At 44.0% G+C, this 14,625-nt stretch overlaps 1 protein-coding gene across 3 annotated transcripts in view; it reads right to left on the minus strand.

Moving 5' to 3' along the window:
- LOC137425632 (plexin-A1) overlaps positions 1-14,625 on the minus strand; it is a 235,555-nt gene that overhangs the window by 188,477 nt on the left and 32,453 nt on the right. For 2 of the 3 annotated variants that reach the window (XM_078776907.1, XM_068114238.2), the window contains exons 2-3: positions 2,030-3,265; positions 942-1,124 (exon numbers count right to left, since the gene is read on the minus strand). In XM_078776907.1, the coding sequence (XP_078633033.1) occupies positions 942-1,124; positions 2,030-3,265 (1,419 nt within the window). Of the gene's footprint in view, positions 1-700; positions 1,125-2,029; positions 3,266-14,625 lie in introns of those variants that run through there. The other variant, XM_078776908.1, reaches the window with a different exon arrangement.

The following is a 14,625-nucleotide window of genomic DNA, read 5'->3' on the forward strand; positions in this document are numbered from 1 at the left end:
CTACGATACACATACACATAGAGATGATTGGGTTTCCTGAACCCCCGGAACTATGAAGTTTTTTTTACCGTATAAAACTTTCCTTGGACCTTTTGACTACAACCACAAGTTTTTAACTCATTCTGTCAAGCGGTGAAGCAGTGCATACAAGTCAAACAAACAAACGGACACTTCTCAAGTTATATATATATTGATTATCATTAGGAATATACGAGTAAATGGTCCGTCAAAAATGACGGGTTGGAACAGTTTATTCGACGGTGCAGCCTCGTGAGCGTGCCAAAGTCTGAAGCCTCGGCCTAGTGTCAGTTGTGCTTTTATCTTCTTTATTTATTAGACATCACACGGATGTAAATGCATACTCGTTTTACTCTGTGTGTATTGCACATCATGGGCAGAAACGTTCACGTCCCTGTGCCTTGTATTTATTGTTATTTTAAAAAATGATTCTGTACACCGCCCTTGAGGCTCGGTTTGCAAGCCACCGTCTACAGTTCCAATAAAAGAGACACAATTACTCTTTCATGGAAAATGTTTTTCCAAGTTTGTTTAATCATCAAAAAATAGACCGTAGTGAACACACTTTCGTGTTAAAAGATTGGCCTTTAAAACCTACCCTTATGAAGGGGGACAGACATCTGTACAAACACACAAACTGATAATGTGGTTTATATAATAGATTATTGTTATTATTACCGGTTCCTTGTCTGAGATTAAAGTTGAAAGGTTAAGATTTGTGCTTGATTATTACATCATATATAAAAGTGAAGTCATTGTATCCCGCATTAACCTTACCCGACACCCAATCCCAAGGGTAAATAAAAGCAAGAGGACATATTTTTGGGAGGTCGGAGGTATGGGGGAGAGGTGGAGGTGGAGGAAGAAAGAGGAGGTTGGAGCCGTGTATTGAACAACTTGGGGAGAACCCATGTGATATTTACCTTCTTCACTCTCCCATTTTTGGTACCAACAAAAGCGACTGTGTGCCCATTGAAAACATAGGCAGCCACAGCCGTCATACTCTCACTGTGATCAGTGTAGACTGAGACTCCGTGCACCATGGCATGACCTCCCAGAGGCTGATTGATAACTTGCCCACAGAATTCATCATTAATCTTAATTGGCTGAGGGTGGAAAGGAAAGGAGACCACATGAAAAAACAAATCAAAGCCAGGACCCACAACTTGCATATACATGCTGCCTTACACAGCACATCAGGTACAGTATTATATACAATAGTAATGTATACAGTATAGAATGAAAAAAAAATCGCAATGAAAAAAAAAACATTTGATATTTTGCGTAGTTGGATGAAAAACAATATGTCGAAAAAAAATAATAGACAAATCTGGAATTTTATCATTTTTCAACTTTAAAGGCGACAATTATTCCAACGTTCTTGTGGAATTGGCTGGGGAAGTTTTTGGGCTGAGTCTTTCACGAACCAGCCGGCTAAGCCTGACACTCGACTAAGTCGTTTGGGCAGCAATTTGTAATTTGGCCAGGGTGCCCACGATAGCTCGCCTACTCTTTAAGAAAGACACCGTGGGATCTTTAACGCCCACCAACTAACGCTGGCAACCCGAACGCCCGTTTAACATCCATCCAAGGGACAGCACACACATTGATCAATCACCCTGCCTGTGAAATGCCGGGATGACCGTTTATAGCTGGGTCGGGATTCAAACTCAGGCTGGACAGCTTAGAGTCGGGTGTGCGCACTTCTAGGCCATCCTGCCAACACAACTGAAATTTTATTGCTTTTCTAAATAATATAATGATATTTCAAGCGTTTTTTTTTTCCCTCAATTTCACAGACGTCCCACCTTTCGACTCATCTATTTATTATGTACGTACCTATGAGAAGTGGAAGGGGTAGATGTGAATGTAAGCATAAATAAAGTGTTTTAAAATATGAACTGTGGAATAATATTGTTAGTCGCCTGAAGCACCCTAACAGTCTAACCATTGTATTTTAATGGTAATGTGCGTGTTTACCGATGTTCCATTTGCTATTGTTGGTACCTACCGCATAGCGGCAACTGAGTTCTTTGTTTATGAGCCACGTGAGATCGAGGTTGCCTTCACCACGGTAGCATGATTCAACACGATCCTTAATGACTTTTTGAACTGAGGTCAAGGTGAATACGCAGAGTGCAGACTCTTTTGGAGGACGCTCCCAGCTCTTTTGTCCCTTTGCAAAAATTGCAAAGAGTACATCCTCTCCTTCAGGTACGTTCAGAGATTTAGCCAAATATTGTCCAGCCTTCCCAAGAAAGGCAGCCTGCACCAGGCGGTACTCGATCCCAGCACTAACGCAGCCAATTGGGAGCTCCACATAGGAGTAGAAGTTTCCATCTTCGATACACAGTCGCACCATCTTTGAAGTGAAGAACTGGTCGCTCGTGCCATCGGCATGTGCACCAATGTCTGGCTGGAGAGTGAGGAAGTACACATACCTTCCAAGGCTAAAGCCATAAATGTAATAGATGTCAAATGATGGAATTGATGAAAGGGTGTCTGAAGGAATCTTGAGTTGTGATGAGAGAAACTCATCAATGTAGACATAGTTAAACATGTCAATATCTTCCGCATTAGGCATCAGTTTCCTGCTTGAGAGTGTGGGAAAATACTCAGATTTGCCATCAATCGGGGTGCCAACATACAAGGTTTGCCAAGAAGTGCCAGGTTTTTCAATAATAACACCGTACATGGTCCCACTCACATTGACACTTGAGAAGTAATGTTCTTTGCGATGGTTTGGTTCTCCAAGTTTAAAAAGATCATCAAGTCGCAAAAGTTGGCAAATTCCCTGAAAAAGGCTGCCACAGGCAAGCAGTCGATTTTCCTTATAATCAAGCATCAAGAGCTTGTTGACATTGATGGTGTCATGCAGGTCCTGAGTACAAGGTTGGACCGTAGGTGGAGGGTAGCATTTTTCATTGTCTTTGTTAGGTCCTGTCTCATGCGTTCGCAAAAGTGACAGGTTTCTGGAGAGCTTGTATATTCTGTTGATGCCACCAATATAAACCTCGCCTGTTCCACTGTGCACCACGAGGTGGTTCAATGCCCACCCGCTGTGGCTCGGTGAGAATGTCTGAAACTTGTCTTCACCTACAGATGCAACTGGAAATGAATAAAAAAGCATTGCAACGACACAACCGATGACTAATTGATGGGACAGTCTTTTGTATTTCCTCTTGTCAAAGCCAAAAAATGTCATCTTCAAACTTGGCATATGACATGCAGGACTCAGCGGCTTCATCTGTGGCACAACAGACAGGCAAAAATTCATGTTTTTGCAAATGTCAAGCCAAAACAAGGTCATGCATATAAATGATGACTCAATGATGAGTGAACATTTGACGAGTTCAAAAACCATGAAATGTTAGACTGATTGAAATATATACTGTGTATATAGGCACTGTATATATATACTTTCTATAGGCACTGTATATATATACACAGTGCCTATAGAAAGTCCACACCACCTAAAAATTATTACCTTTTGTTACCTTGTAGCCTGGAATGAAAATACATTAAATCAGACTTTTCCACCTTTATTTACGCATTGTAACCCACAAATTCCAAGTGAAAAACAAATTCTACAAATTTCAGAAAATTAATTAAAAATACAAATAATATCTTGGTTGGATAAGTGCCCACCCCCCTTATAATAGCAATTGTAAATTAGCTCAGGTGTAACCAATCACCTTCAAAATCACACATCAAGTTAATTGGCCTCAACCTGTGCTAAATTGTAGGGATTCTGATTATGTCAGAATAAAATCAGCTGTTCCTCTTGGTTTTCTCTGCTGGATAGTGCATTTCACAGCAAAGACTCAACCATGAGCACCAATGAGCTTTCAAAAGACCTCCGGGATAAAGTTGTGGAAAGGTACAGATCAGGGGATTGGTATAAAAATATTTCAAAGGCCTTGAATATCCCTTGGAGCACAGTAAAGACACTCAATACGTAATGGAAGGCATATGGGACAACCAAGACCCTGCCTAGATGAGGCCGCCCCTCCAAACTGGATGACCAAGCAAGGAGGAGACTGATCAGAGAGGCCACCAAGAGGCCAATTGAAACTGAAAGAGCTACAGGCCTTTATGGCAAAGACTGGTCACTGTGTGAATGTGACAACAATATTTCAAGCACTCCACAAGTCTGACCTGTACGGTGGTGTGGCAAGAAGGAAGCCATTGCTCAAAAAAGTCTACCTTGAGTCCCGTTGGAGGTATGCAAAAAACCACTCCGGAGATTCTGAAGCCGTGTGGCAAAACGTTTTGTTGTCTGATGAAACAAAGATGGAACATTTTGGCCAAAATGCAAAACGTTACGTTTGGCACAAACCCAACACAGTACATCACCCAAAGAGCACGATCCCTACTGTGAAGCATGGCGGTGGCAGCATCATGTTATGGGGATGTTTCTCATCAGCAGGGACTGGGGCACTTGTCAGGATAGAAGGGAAAATGGGTGGAGCAAAATACAGAAAAATCCTAGAGGAAAACCTGCTCCCTCGGCAAGAAAACTGAAATTTGGACTGAAGTTCACCTTTCTCCATGACAATGATCCAAAGCACAGAGACAAAGCTACACTGGAGTGGCTGAGGAACAAAAAGATAAATGTCCTTGAGTGGCCCAGTCAGAGCCCCGATCTAAATCCAATCGGAAATCTGTGGCATGACTTGAATATTGCTGTCCATCAACGCTCCCCACACAACTTGACCGAGCTTGAACTGTTTTGAACAGAAGAATGGGCAAATATTATCCAATCAAGGTGTGCAAAGTTGGTAGAGACCTATCCCAACAAACTCATCTGTAATTGCTGTCAAAGGTGCTTCCACCAAGTAGTATTAACTCATTGGGGTGGAAACTTATCCAACCAAAATATTCCTGTTTTGTATATTTAATTAATTTTGTGAAATTTGTAGAATTTGTTTTTCACTTGGAAATTGTGGTTACGATGTGTAAATAAAGGTGGAAAAAGTCTAATTTAACGCAATTTAATTGTATGCTATAAGGCAACAAAAGGTGAAAATTTTGAAAGGGGGTGTAGACTTTCTATAGGCACAATATATATTTTATATATTATATATTACATACGTTATATATATATATATATATATATATATATATATATATATATATATATATATATATATATATATATATAACGCCTTACCCCACATTGTTAAAAACACCTCACCAGCACGTAATCACCGAGTTATTAAAAACACATCACCATCCTCATAACCCCCACGTTATTGAAAACACCTCACCTCCATGTGATTCAAAACAACACCTGCTGTGCAATTCAAAACATCGTCAACTGTTCACTTGCCGATTCGGGAGCAAGATCCGTGTCGATCACATTTCAATATCATAATTGTATTGAGGAATTTCTGAAACCTCCTACCTACCTTACAACACCCGCTGGGATCCCAAAACGTTCCACTGAATGTTATTGCATTTCCTTTTAGTAAAATATGCAAGTATAATGGTTACTAAAGGCTGTCTGTTCTCCTATCATGTGACCAGATCCTCAACTCTGATTGGTGGACATTTGTCGGGACATACGGACAGACAAACGCTGTTCTAGACGTGTTCTAGACGGCATTGTCCTTCGGGTTACGTCATAAAAATGATGTTTGTATATTCCTCCTATGTCACCTCTTTGTACATTTAGAATTCTAGTTTTACAGCAAATTCCATTGTAGAGATTAGGGTTGGAATGCAACTGATGTTTTCAGCTGTGATGTAAAAAACAAAAAACAAATCACAGTTCATGTGTGTTCCATTTATTGTTCTGGAGGGTGAGATTGATGAGATTATTGATCGATTGGTTATACTTTTACATGTCAATAACAATAAGCTGTTACCTGGTATTCTGTTCTTTAATTTAAACTGAACTTTAATTGATTTAAACTGATAAACATATGTACTGTATATCGGCATGTCCTGATAAACTGCATCGAGCAACACTCAACCCAAACAAAGCCAATGGAAATCTGACCCAACATACACAGGCAGTGTATAATCAGCAGAGGCCTACAGGCCTGATGTCTTAGGCCCACCAGAAAACCAAGATGGTGGCCATATTATTCAATCTGAGTGCCATGGTGGGTGGAGTTAAGTGACAAATGTGGGTGGGATCCAGCAGTTGTCCAACCAATGGGCGCATATATTAAAAATCGACCCCAACAAGAACCCCAACAACAACAACAACCACCATGCAGTGTGACAGGTCACCGGTAAAAACAAAAAAAATGCCAACAGGAATAGAACAGCACCGGGCAATGATGGGTAGGCCTACCCATTCTAGTGGAGCATAACATATTGTTTTCATGCTACCATAAAGTTTATCAATGTCCTCGTATGGCTGTGGAATGTTGTTCCAAATATCCTGTAGCATTTTCCACAATGCATTTCTGTGTTTGGTCTCTGTTTCACTTTCTCAGTATCCAAATAACCACATTTAGCCTCAAATCTGCTGTCTCCGTCATCACAACTCTCCTCCATCTCATCACAATTCATTCATCATAGGATTCCTTCATACACACTGTCAAAGCCCAATCAATGATGCTGCAGATATCTGTCCTTGGGGAACACAGTGCATGAGATGCCCTGTCCACCCATTAGGTGAAACACACAAGTCGCTGTTAAATTTGCATAACCATTTAAGACCGCCTTTGCAAGTTAACCCTTTGGTACTTGTGCTTGTGTTGCCGCAATAATTATTTATCGAGTGGCACGTGATGTGTGCTTTCCTCCCCCCTTCCCCACCCCCAAATCCTCCCTAGTTTTCAATTCAACCAATTATAGATGGAATATCACTTCTCCAATGACATCATCAATATCACCCTATATACCTCATGGGGAGTTGATGACATATGGCAAGTTTCAAATTTTTTTCATTGAGGTTTTGGAGAAAATTACGTCCAATTTTTTTTATTAATTCAATATGGTTGCCATACCATGTGTGTGGCCTATGAGGTCAGAGTTAGCAACAAAATATTCTCCATGGGGAGTCCCCCATATGTTTAAAGCTTCGCATCGATTGGAAAAGGGGTTGCAAAGAAACACTCTTTTAAAGTGAAAATATACAGACGTGGACACACACACACACACACACACACACACACACACACACACACACAGTCACACATACACACACACACATAGACACACACACATAGACACAGACAGACAGATACACACACAGAGACATACAGACAGGGGCATTGTAATAGTCTCGCATCCTGTATGGGGCGAGACTAAAAATGCTGCTCCCCCATTGCCAACATGCCCAATAGTAAATATTGTCGCATCCCCGGGGTTAAGACCCCTGGGTGACAGATGACCGAAACGATCTTTAACTCCGAGGGGTACTTCGAACCTTGGCGGGATTGTCTTTGGCATTTGCGGGAAAGGCCCAAAGCCTTATCTGATCGGATGGCCGACACTGGGTTAATCTGAACCCACAAACACAAATATGGGACAGCAAAATCCACAATACAAGAATGAAATGCAAAAATAAAGGATTTAATGAAAATAAATGCAAGAGACAAAGATGAAAGGAGAGGTAAAAAAAACAAAACTATAATTCCTAATTGAGATGTCTTCACTCAGACTCGTATACAAGCAAGGAGAAAGATTAAATAAAAATAAATGATGTTCCTGCCGGCCGGCATTTAACTCTGGTCTCAACAAGGGGGGTTGGTGTTCGTCGCCTCCAAACCACCCCACGGGAAGAACACCAACAAATGGAACCGAAAACGTCCAGGCGTGAACAAGCACTCAACCAACCCTTCCTCGCTTCCACCGTCAAGTGCAATGCGGCCCCAGCTCCCCTAAAAGGCACCACCGTCCAGCAACACCTCCAACGTTGCAAAAACACCACAATGCTCCGAAGGTTCTCGGCACGAGCATGCACAAGAGGAGTGACCGTCTGCCACGCAGCCAGGATCAGGAAAGAGAGACAGAGAGAGACAGAGAGAGAGACAGAGACAGAAACAGAAACAGAGAGAGAGAGAGAGAGAGAGAGAGAGAGAGAGAGAGAGAGAGAGAGAGAGAGAGAGAGAGAGAGACATTTCGTTCCTCTTTATTACTGGGAAGTCAGTGTACATGATGAAAAGTCATACGACACATTTCATATAAATAAGGATGGGGGTTACATGAGAGCAAGGACTAGAATTTACAAATGAACTTGGAGGACACCATCAACGAAGCTGCAAAGGGATTCCTTCACGCACCATCGCTGTGAGAAGTGTACATTCAATGAATTCAAGCTCCAGATGTAAACGAGACATAACTAGACCTTTGAAAATCATAAAAACATCATCATCAGATAAAAGTAGTGCACGAATGGTTTGCATTTTGTGCTTTCTTGAAAAATAAATAGCAAGTTTTGCCTCCGCAAACAGATAGTTGGCTAAAATACATTCTTCTTTACACCGGTAAGAAATATTAAAGCCAAATATAAAAACACAATGTGTGAAAACCAAGCCTAGCCCTTCAATCACACGTGATAAAACTGAAAAAAGAGGAGCCAACCTCGTACATTCAATAAAAGCATGAAAAACAGTTTCAGGGACATCACAGAAGGGACACATTTCCGAGTTGTCAGGGCATATGCGGTGAGATAAAACGTTTGAAGATAAAATATAATGTGCCAGTCGCCATTGCAGGTCCCCAGTGCGTTTGACAATGGGTGCCCTATACATGGTGAGCCATTTGATTGTTGCGGCAGCGCCAATTTGGAGCAGAGGTCTCCAGTGTGTTTGTGGTTCTGTCGGTTTACAGGGAACCAGAATTCCAACACACATGGAATAAACAGAGGATTTCTCCATCTATCTATAATTCCAGTAATCTCTGTGTGTATGTTTGTATGTTTGTATGTTTGTATGTTTGTATGTCTGTATGTCTGTGACCGCTGTTTCTCGACAACCACGGGTCCGATATACTTTAAACTTGCCAGATATATTGCTGGGGACCCGAGGATGTGCCTTTTCAAGGTTTCATATTAATCGGACAAGTAGTTACCGAGCTATGTCCAAAAAACGATTCAACCAATCAGAGAGCAGCGAGCTATCACGTGTGCCGAACGTGGCGAACAGACTCTGCCTCGGACGGCACATTTGAGAGCGTATTCATTTATTTCACGTTGGAAAACTATGTTGCCGTTAAACTATGTTTTAAAACTAATTAAAACTAATTTGCGATTTATTTATTGATTGAAGAAACATTGTTTCGAAAAGAATTCATCAAAATAAGTGCACAACTTCTTTTGGCAGTCGCTACACCATGTTGGGATCTTCTGCCCAAGAGACTTCTTCAGCCATTGTCAGTTCTACGTGGCGGCCTCTAGGGTTGGCAGATCCAGCAGCCTCCGCATTCTTGCCCAGGACGAGGAAACAAAGAAGAAGCGCCGTTTCCTCTGCAATGCTGTTTATGAAGAGGTGCTAACGAGATAAAGGTGTGTACAATGTACATGTAGACAATTTTTATTATTATTTATTTATTGAAGAAAAATTGTTTCGAAACGAATTCATCAAAAAAAGTGCACAACTTCTTTTGCCAGTCATACACCATGTTAGGATCTCCTGGAGAAGTGCCGTTTCCTCAGCTATGTTGTTTATGAAGAGCTGCTAACGACATACAGGTGTGTACATGTGGACAATTCTTTTTATTTATTTATTGCTTGAAGAAAAATTGTTACGCAAAGAATTCATCAAAATAAGTGCACAACTTCTTTTGGCAGTCACTACACCATGTTGGGATCTTCTGCCCAAGAGACTTCTTCAGCCATTGCCAGTTCTACGTGGCGGCCTGTAGGGTTGGCAGATCCAGCAGCCTCCGCATTCTTGCCCAGGACGAGGAAACAAAGAAGAAGCACCGTTTCCTCTGCAATGTTGTTTATGAAGAGGTGCTAACGACATAAAGGTGTGTACAATGTACATGTAGACAATTTTTATTATTCTTTGTTTGGGAGGGAGATGGGAGGGTGATGGGGCAGGGTGATGGGGCAGGGTGATGGGGCAGGGTGATGGGAGGGTGATGGCAGGGTGATGGCAGGGTGATGGCAGGGTGATGGGAGGGTGATGGCAGAGGGTGATGGCAGAGGGTGATGGCAGAGGGTGATGGCAGAGGGTGATGGCAGAGGGTGATGGCAGAGGGTGATGGCAGGGTGATGGGAGGGTGATGGCAGAGGGTGATGGCAGAGGGTGATGGCAGAGGGTGATGGCAGAGGGTGATGGCAGAGGGTGGTGGGAGGGAGATGGCAGGGTGATGGGAGGGTGATGGGGGGGGAGATGGGAGGGTGATGGGGCAGGGTGATGGGGCAGGGTGATGGGGCAGGGTGATGGCAGGGTGATGGCAGGGTGATGGGAGGGTGATGGCAGAGGGTGATGGCAGAGGGTGATTGCAGAGGGTGATGGCAGAGGGTGATGGCAGAGGGTGATGGCAGAGGGTGATGGCAGGGTGATGGGAGGGTGATGGCAGAGGGTTATGGCAGAGGGTGATGGCAGAGGGTGGTGGGAGGGAGATGGCAGGGTGATGGGAGGGTGATGGGAGGGTGATGGGGGGGAGATGGGAGGGTGATGGGGCAGGGTGATGGGGCAGGGTGATGGGGCAGGGTGATGGGGCAGGGTGATGGGAGGGTGATGGCAGAGGGTGATGGCAGAGGGTGATGGCAGGGAATTAACATTAACGAATAAAATTTGTAATGTAATAATTTGTAATAATTTGTAGTAATATAATAATAATAACGAATTCTGCTCTGTTTCAATTCTGTTTCAATTTGGTGATATGCTTTGCAAACCTTTTTTTTTTTAAACTATTTTAAAACTACAACAATTCGAACATGGAATACATACTGACACTGCACTTTCAGGTCTCCTACAAATCCTACCCTGTCGCCTCACCGTGGCGTAGGAGTGGCAATGGTCAATGGCATCGAATGTCATGGCTAGCAAAGACAGGGAGGTAAACTTGATTTAAATTTGGAAAAAAAATTTTTTATTTTTTTTTGGCAAGGAACGGGCACCCACGTACGGGCACGTCCTAGTCTATCTATAATTCCAGTAATCTCTGTGTGTCTGTGTGTGTGTGTGTTTGTCTGTGACCGCTGTTTCTCGACAACCACGGGTCCGATATACTTGAAACTTGCCAGGTATATTGCTGGGGACCCGAGGATGTGCCTTTTCAAGGTTTGAAATTAATCGGACAAGTGGTTCCCAAGGTATGGTCACCGTACTCGCAAGCCGTTCGCTTTGGCTTTGCGAATAGACCAAACCATTTCATGTAAATAGAGGGGGGGGTTCTACCGTACTCGCAAGCCGTTCGCTTTGGCTTTGCGAATGGACCAAACCATTTCATGTAAATAGAGGGGGGGGTTCTGTGGTCGTTACTGCCACGTGGTTTCAAAGTTTTTTTTTGTTGTTGTTGTTTGCACGCATGTTTTTTTGCACCCACGTACGGGCACGCCCTAGTTGTATTAAAAGGAATAAGACCTTGGAAAGAAATTAAAAGTTTTGGAAAGGGGCATTGGGACAAAGGAGGGTTAGCTTCCACCAGAGGGTCCCATTTTAGCCCGGTTTGTTTAACAAGGCGTAAAATCAGAGAGAAGATCCTCCCAATGACTGATAGAATGAACACCAGTAGCCACAGCAACGTCAGCTGCTGACTTCCATTTATGGAGAAAAGGGTCTCGAACGTTTTTGACCTTGGAGCAATCGATATCAATGAATTTTTGCATATCAATGAACCCCTTTAAAAACTGGGTTTAAAAAGACTGGCTCATTTAAAAACATTGGGAGGGAATAATCACATGTATCACGCTGAAACTGAATTGCCTGCCATGCTTCCAGCATGCTCCTGTAGAACAGGGGGACCAAAGTTAAGTCAATGCTCTTGATGTTGATGAGAAAGAGTTGCTGGTCAAAACCAAGTTTCCCGGCTTGCCTAAGTAGGCAGTGAGCAAAAGCTTTCCACGGGACATCCGTGTACAGAAGCCGGCGTAGTGAGAGGAGGCGAAAAGCCAACACCTTACTGTTGACATCGACCAACCCCTGTCCACCTTCAGCAACGGGCAGGCTTAGCATGCCTGACCGGAGCCAGTGTTCCCCCCCCCCCCCCCCCTGGTCTGGTCTAACCTTGCGAGGGACAGACGGCCATTTAAACACTGACACCATGTATACTGGCGTGTGGATGGATTTCGAGTTTTTTTTTTTTTTTTTTTTTTTTGTATACTGAATCGAGGCTCGTGAAAGACCTAACATTTATTTCACAAACAAATCAACCAGACAAACAAAATATACAAAAAGAGGGAGCGGAAGACAAGATGGGGAGAGAAGGGGAAGCACACAACCACAACATTTGAGAGCAGGGAGAAGTGTGGGAGGGAGAGGGTTTGGGGGCAAGAGTCGTGGGAAGGGGGGGGGGGGGGGTGGGAGAAGTATAAAACACAAGGGCACCGAAATTAGCGGGGGTAGAAAAGATCAAGGTTTTGGATGGGGGAGGATAAGAGATGGTGGTGACCAGCTGTTTTAAAGACCTGGAGGATGGAGTGGGATTGAAGAGAGTGAGGGAGTTTGTTCCAGAAGCGGGAGAAAAGAGGAATCAAGGAGTGAAGGTGAGCAGAAAGTCTTGATTTTGGCAGTTTAACCATAAGAGGGTTGCAGGCAGATCTTGTGCGACCTGTAGGAATATTTGGGGGACAGAGCCCAGAGAGGGCTGGGGGGGCAACGCCAGAGAGGAGTCGGTAGAAGATGGAAAGACCACCAACCTGCCTGCGGTGAGTGAGTGAAAGGCCCTTGGAGTTAGCTTCATCGCGGGAGATTCCAATGATTCTGAACGCTTTGGTTTCAACAGCGTGAAGACGGGCTAGGTGTGAGGCAGGAGCACCAGACCAGAGGGGAGAGCAGTATTCCATAGAGCTGCGGATGAAAGCCTTGTATGTGGTGAGGAGCTCAGGTGTGCCAAGGAAGGACTTTGCACGATGGAGGATGCCCAGTCGGCGACTGGCTTTGGAGGCCAGATTTGAAATGTGGTTTTCCCAGGAAAGATCATGGCAAATAGTGAGACCCAAAAGCTTGAGTGACAGAACTTCTTGGAGAGGATTATTCAGAAAGTGGATGGGAGGGTTTTCCAGTCGGTCTTTTCGGAGAGACATCGTAAGAGTGTGAGATTTATCAGGATTGAAAGACATGTTCCATTTGTTTGCCCAGTCTGTGATTTTGTCCAGGTCTGCAGAGAGTGAGGAGGCTGCAGACTGCCGATCTGAGGGATGAGGAATGGAGCGACAGAGAGTAGAGTCGTCAGCAAAGAGATAGAGAGGATTTTCAAGAGAGTCAGAGAGATCATTGATGAAGACCAGAAAAAGCACAGGGCCCAGAACACTACCTTGGGGAACTCCAGCCTGAACAGGTAGAGGAGATGAGAGAAACCCATTCAGGGCCACACGTTGACTACGACCAGAGAGGACGTCCGCCAGCCATGTGTGGAGATTTCCATGGATACCAAAGGAGGAGAGTTTGGTGAGCAGAGCAGGGTGCCAGACCGTATCGAAGGCACGTGAAATGTCAATGGAGACGGCTCTAATTTCCTGTTTGGCGTTGAGGACCTCCATCCATTGTTGAGAAAGCAGAAGCAGCATGTCCAGAGTAGAGTGACCAGGTCTGAAACCAAATTGATGATCAGAGATCAAGCCATTGGAGAAGAGGAAAGATTTCATATCTGAAGCAATGATGGATTCCATGACTTTGCTGATAATTGGGAGAAGGCTGATTGGTCTGTAGTTGCTGGGATCTGTTTTTGCACCTTTTTTGTGCAAAGCGGTGATGTTGGCTGATTTCCAAGCAGATGGCAGATGACCTTGAGCAAAAGAGAGGGTGAAGAGAACAGAAAGAGGGAGTGAAAGAGCGGAAGCACATGATTTTAGGACCCGTGGGCTGATGCCGTCAGGACCAGTTGCAGAATCAGAGTCGAGGGTTGACAGAAACTTTTCCACCTTGTCAGGAGGAAAGGACACAGAGTCCAGGAGCAGCTGGGTACGACTGGGTACGGTGGGTACAGAGAGGGATGGGTTTGGGACACAAGATTTAGAGGCAAACATAGAGTTGAGGCATTCAGCTTTTTCCCGTGCAGAGTCAGCCGTTAAGCCGTTTGAGGTGAGGGAGGGGATGGAGGGGGAACAAACACCAGAAACAGATTTGACCAGACGCCACCAGGATTTGGAAGAGGGAGACAGATAAGAGAGTTCAGTCTTGAGAACGGTGAGATATTGTTTCCTGGCTCTCCTGAGGGTGGACACACACTTGTTTCGGGCTTTGTGAAAGGAAATGAGATTTCCTTCCATTGGATTTGCTTTCCAGGAGACGAAAGCAAGTTGTTTCAGGGCAACAGCCTCACCACAAGATTCCGTGTACCATGGACGGGAGGAAGGGTATGACAACTGAAGACGAGATGGGATAAATCTGTGCATGAGAGAGAGCAATTTACTTTGAAAGAATTCCCAGGATGAGTTGATGTCAGAGGCGGTAGAGATGGGAGACCAGTCCAGATGATTGATGGCTGCTTGAAGACCGTGCCAGTTGGCCTGAGTGAAATGCCAGACTC

Source organism: Myxine glutinosa, chromosome 4 (assembly GCF_964187855.1).
Source record: "Myxine glutinosa chromosome 4, kmMyxGlut1.1, whole genome shotgun sequence".
In the NCBI taxonomy this organism is placed as follows: domain Eukaryota; kingdom Metazoa; phylum Chordata; class Myxini; order Myxiniformes; family Myxinidae; genus Myxine; species Myxine glutinosa.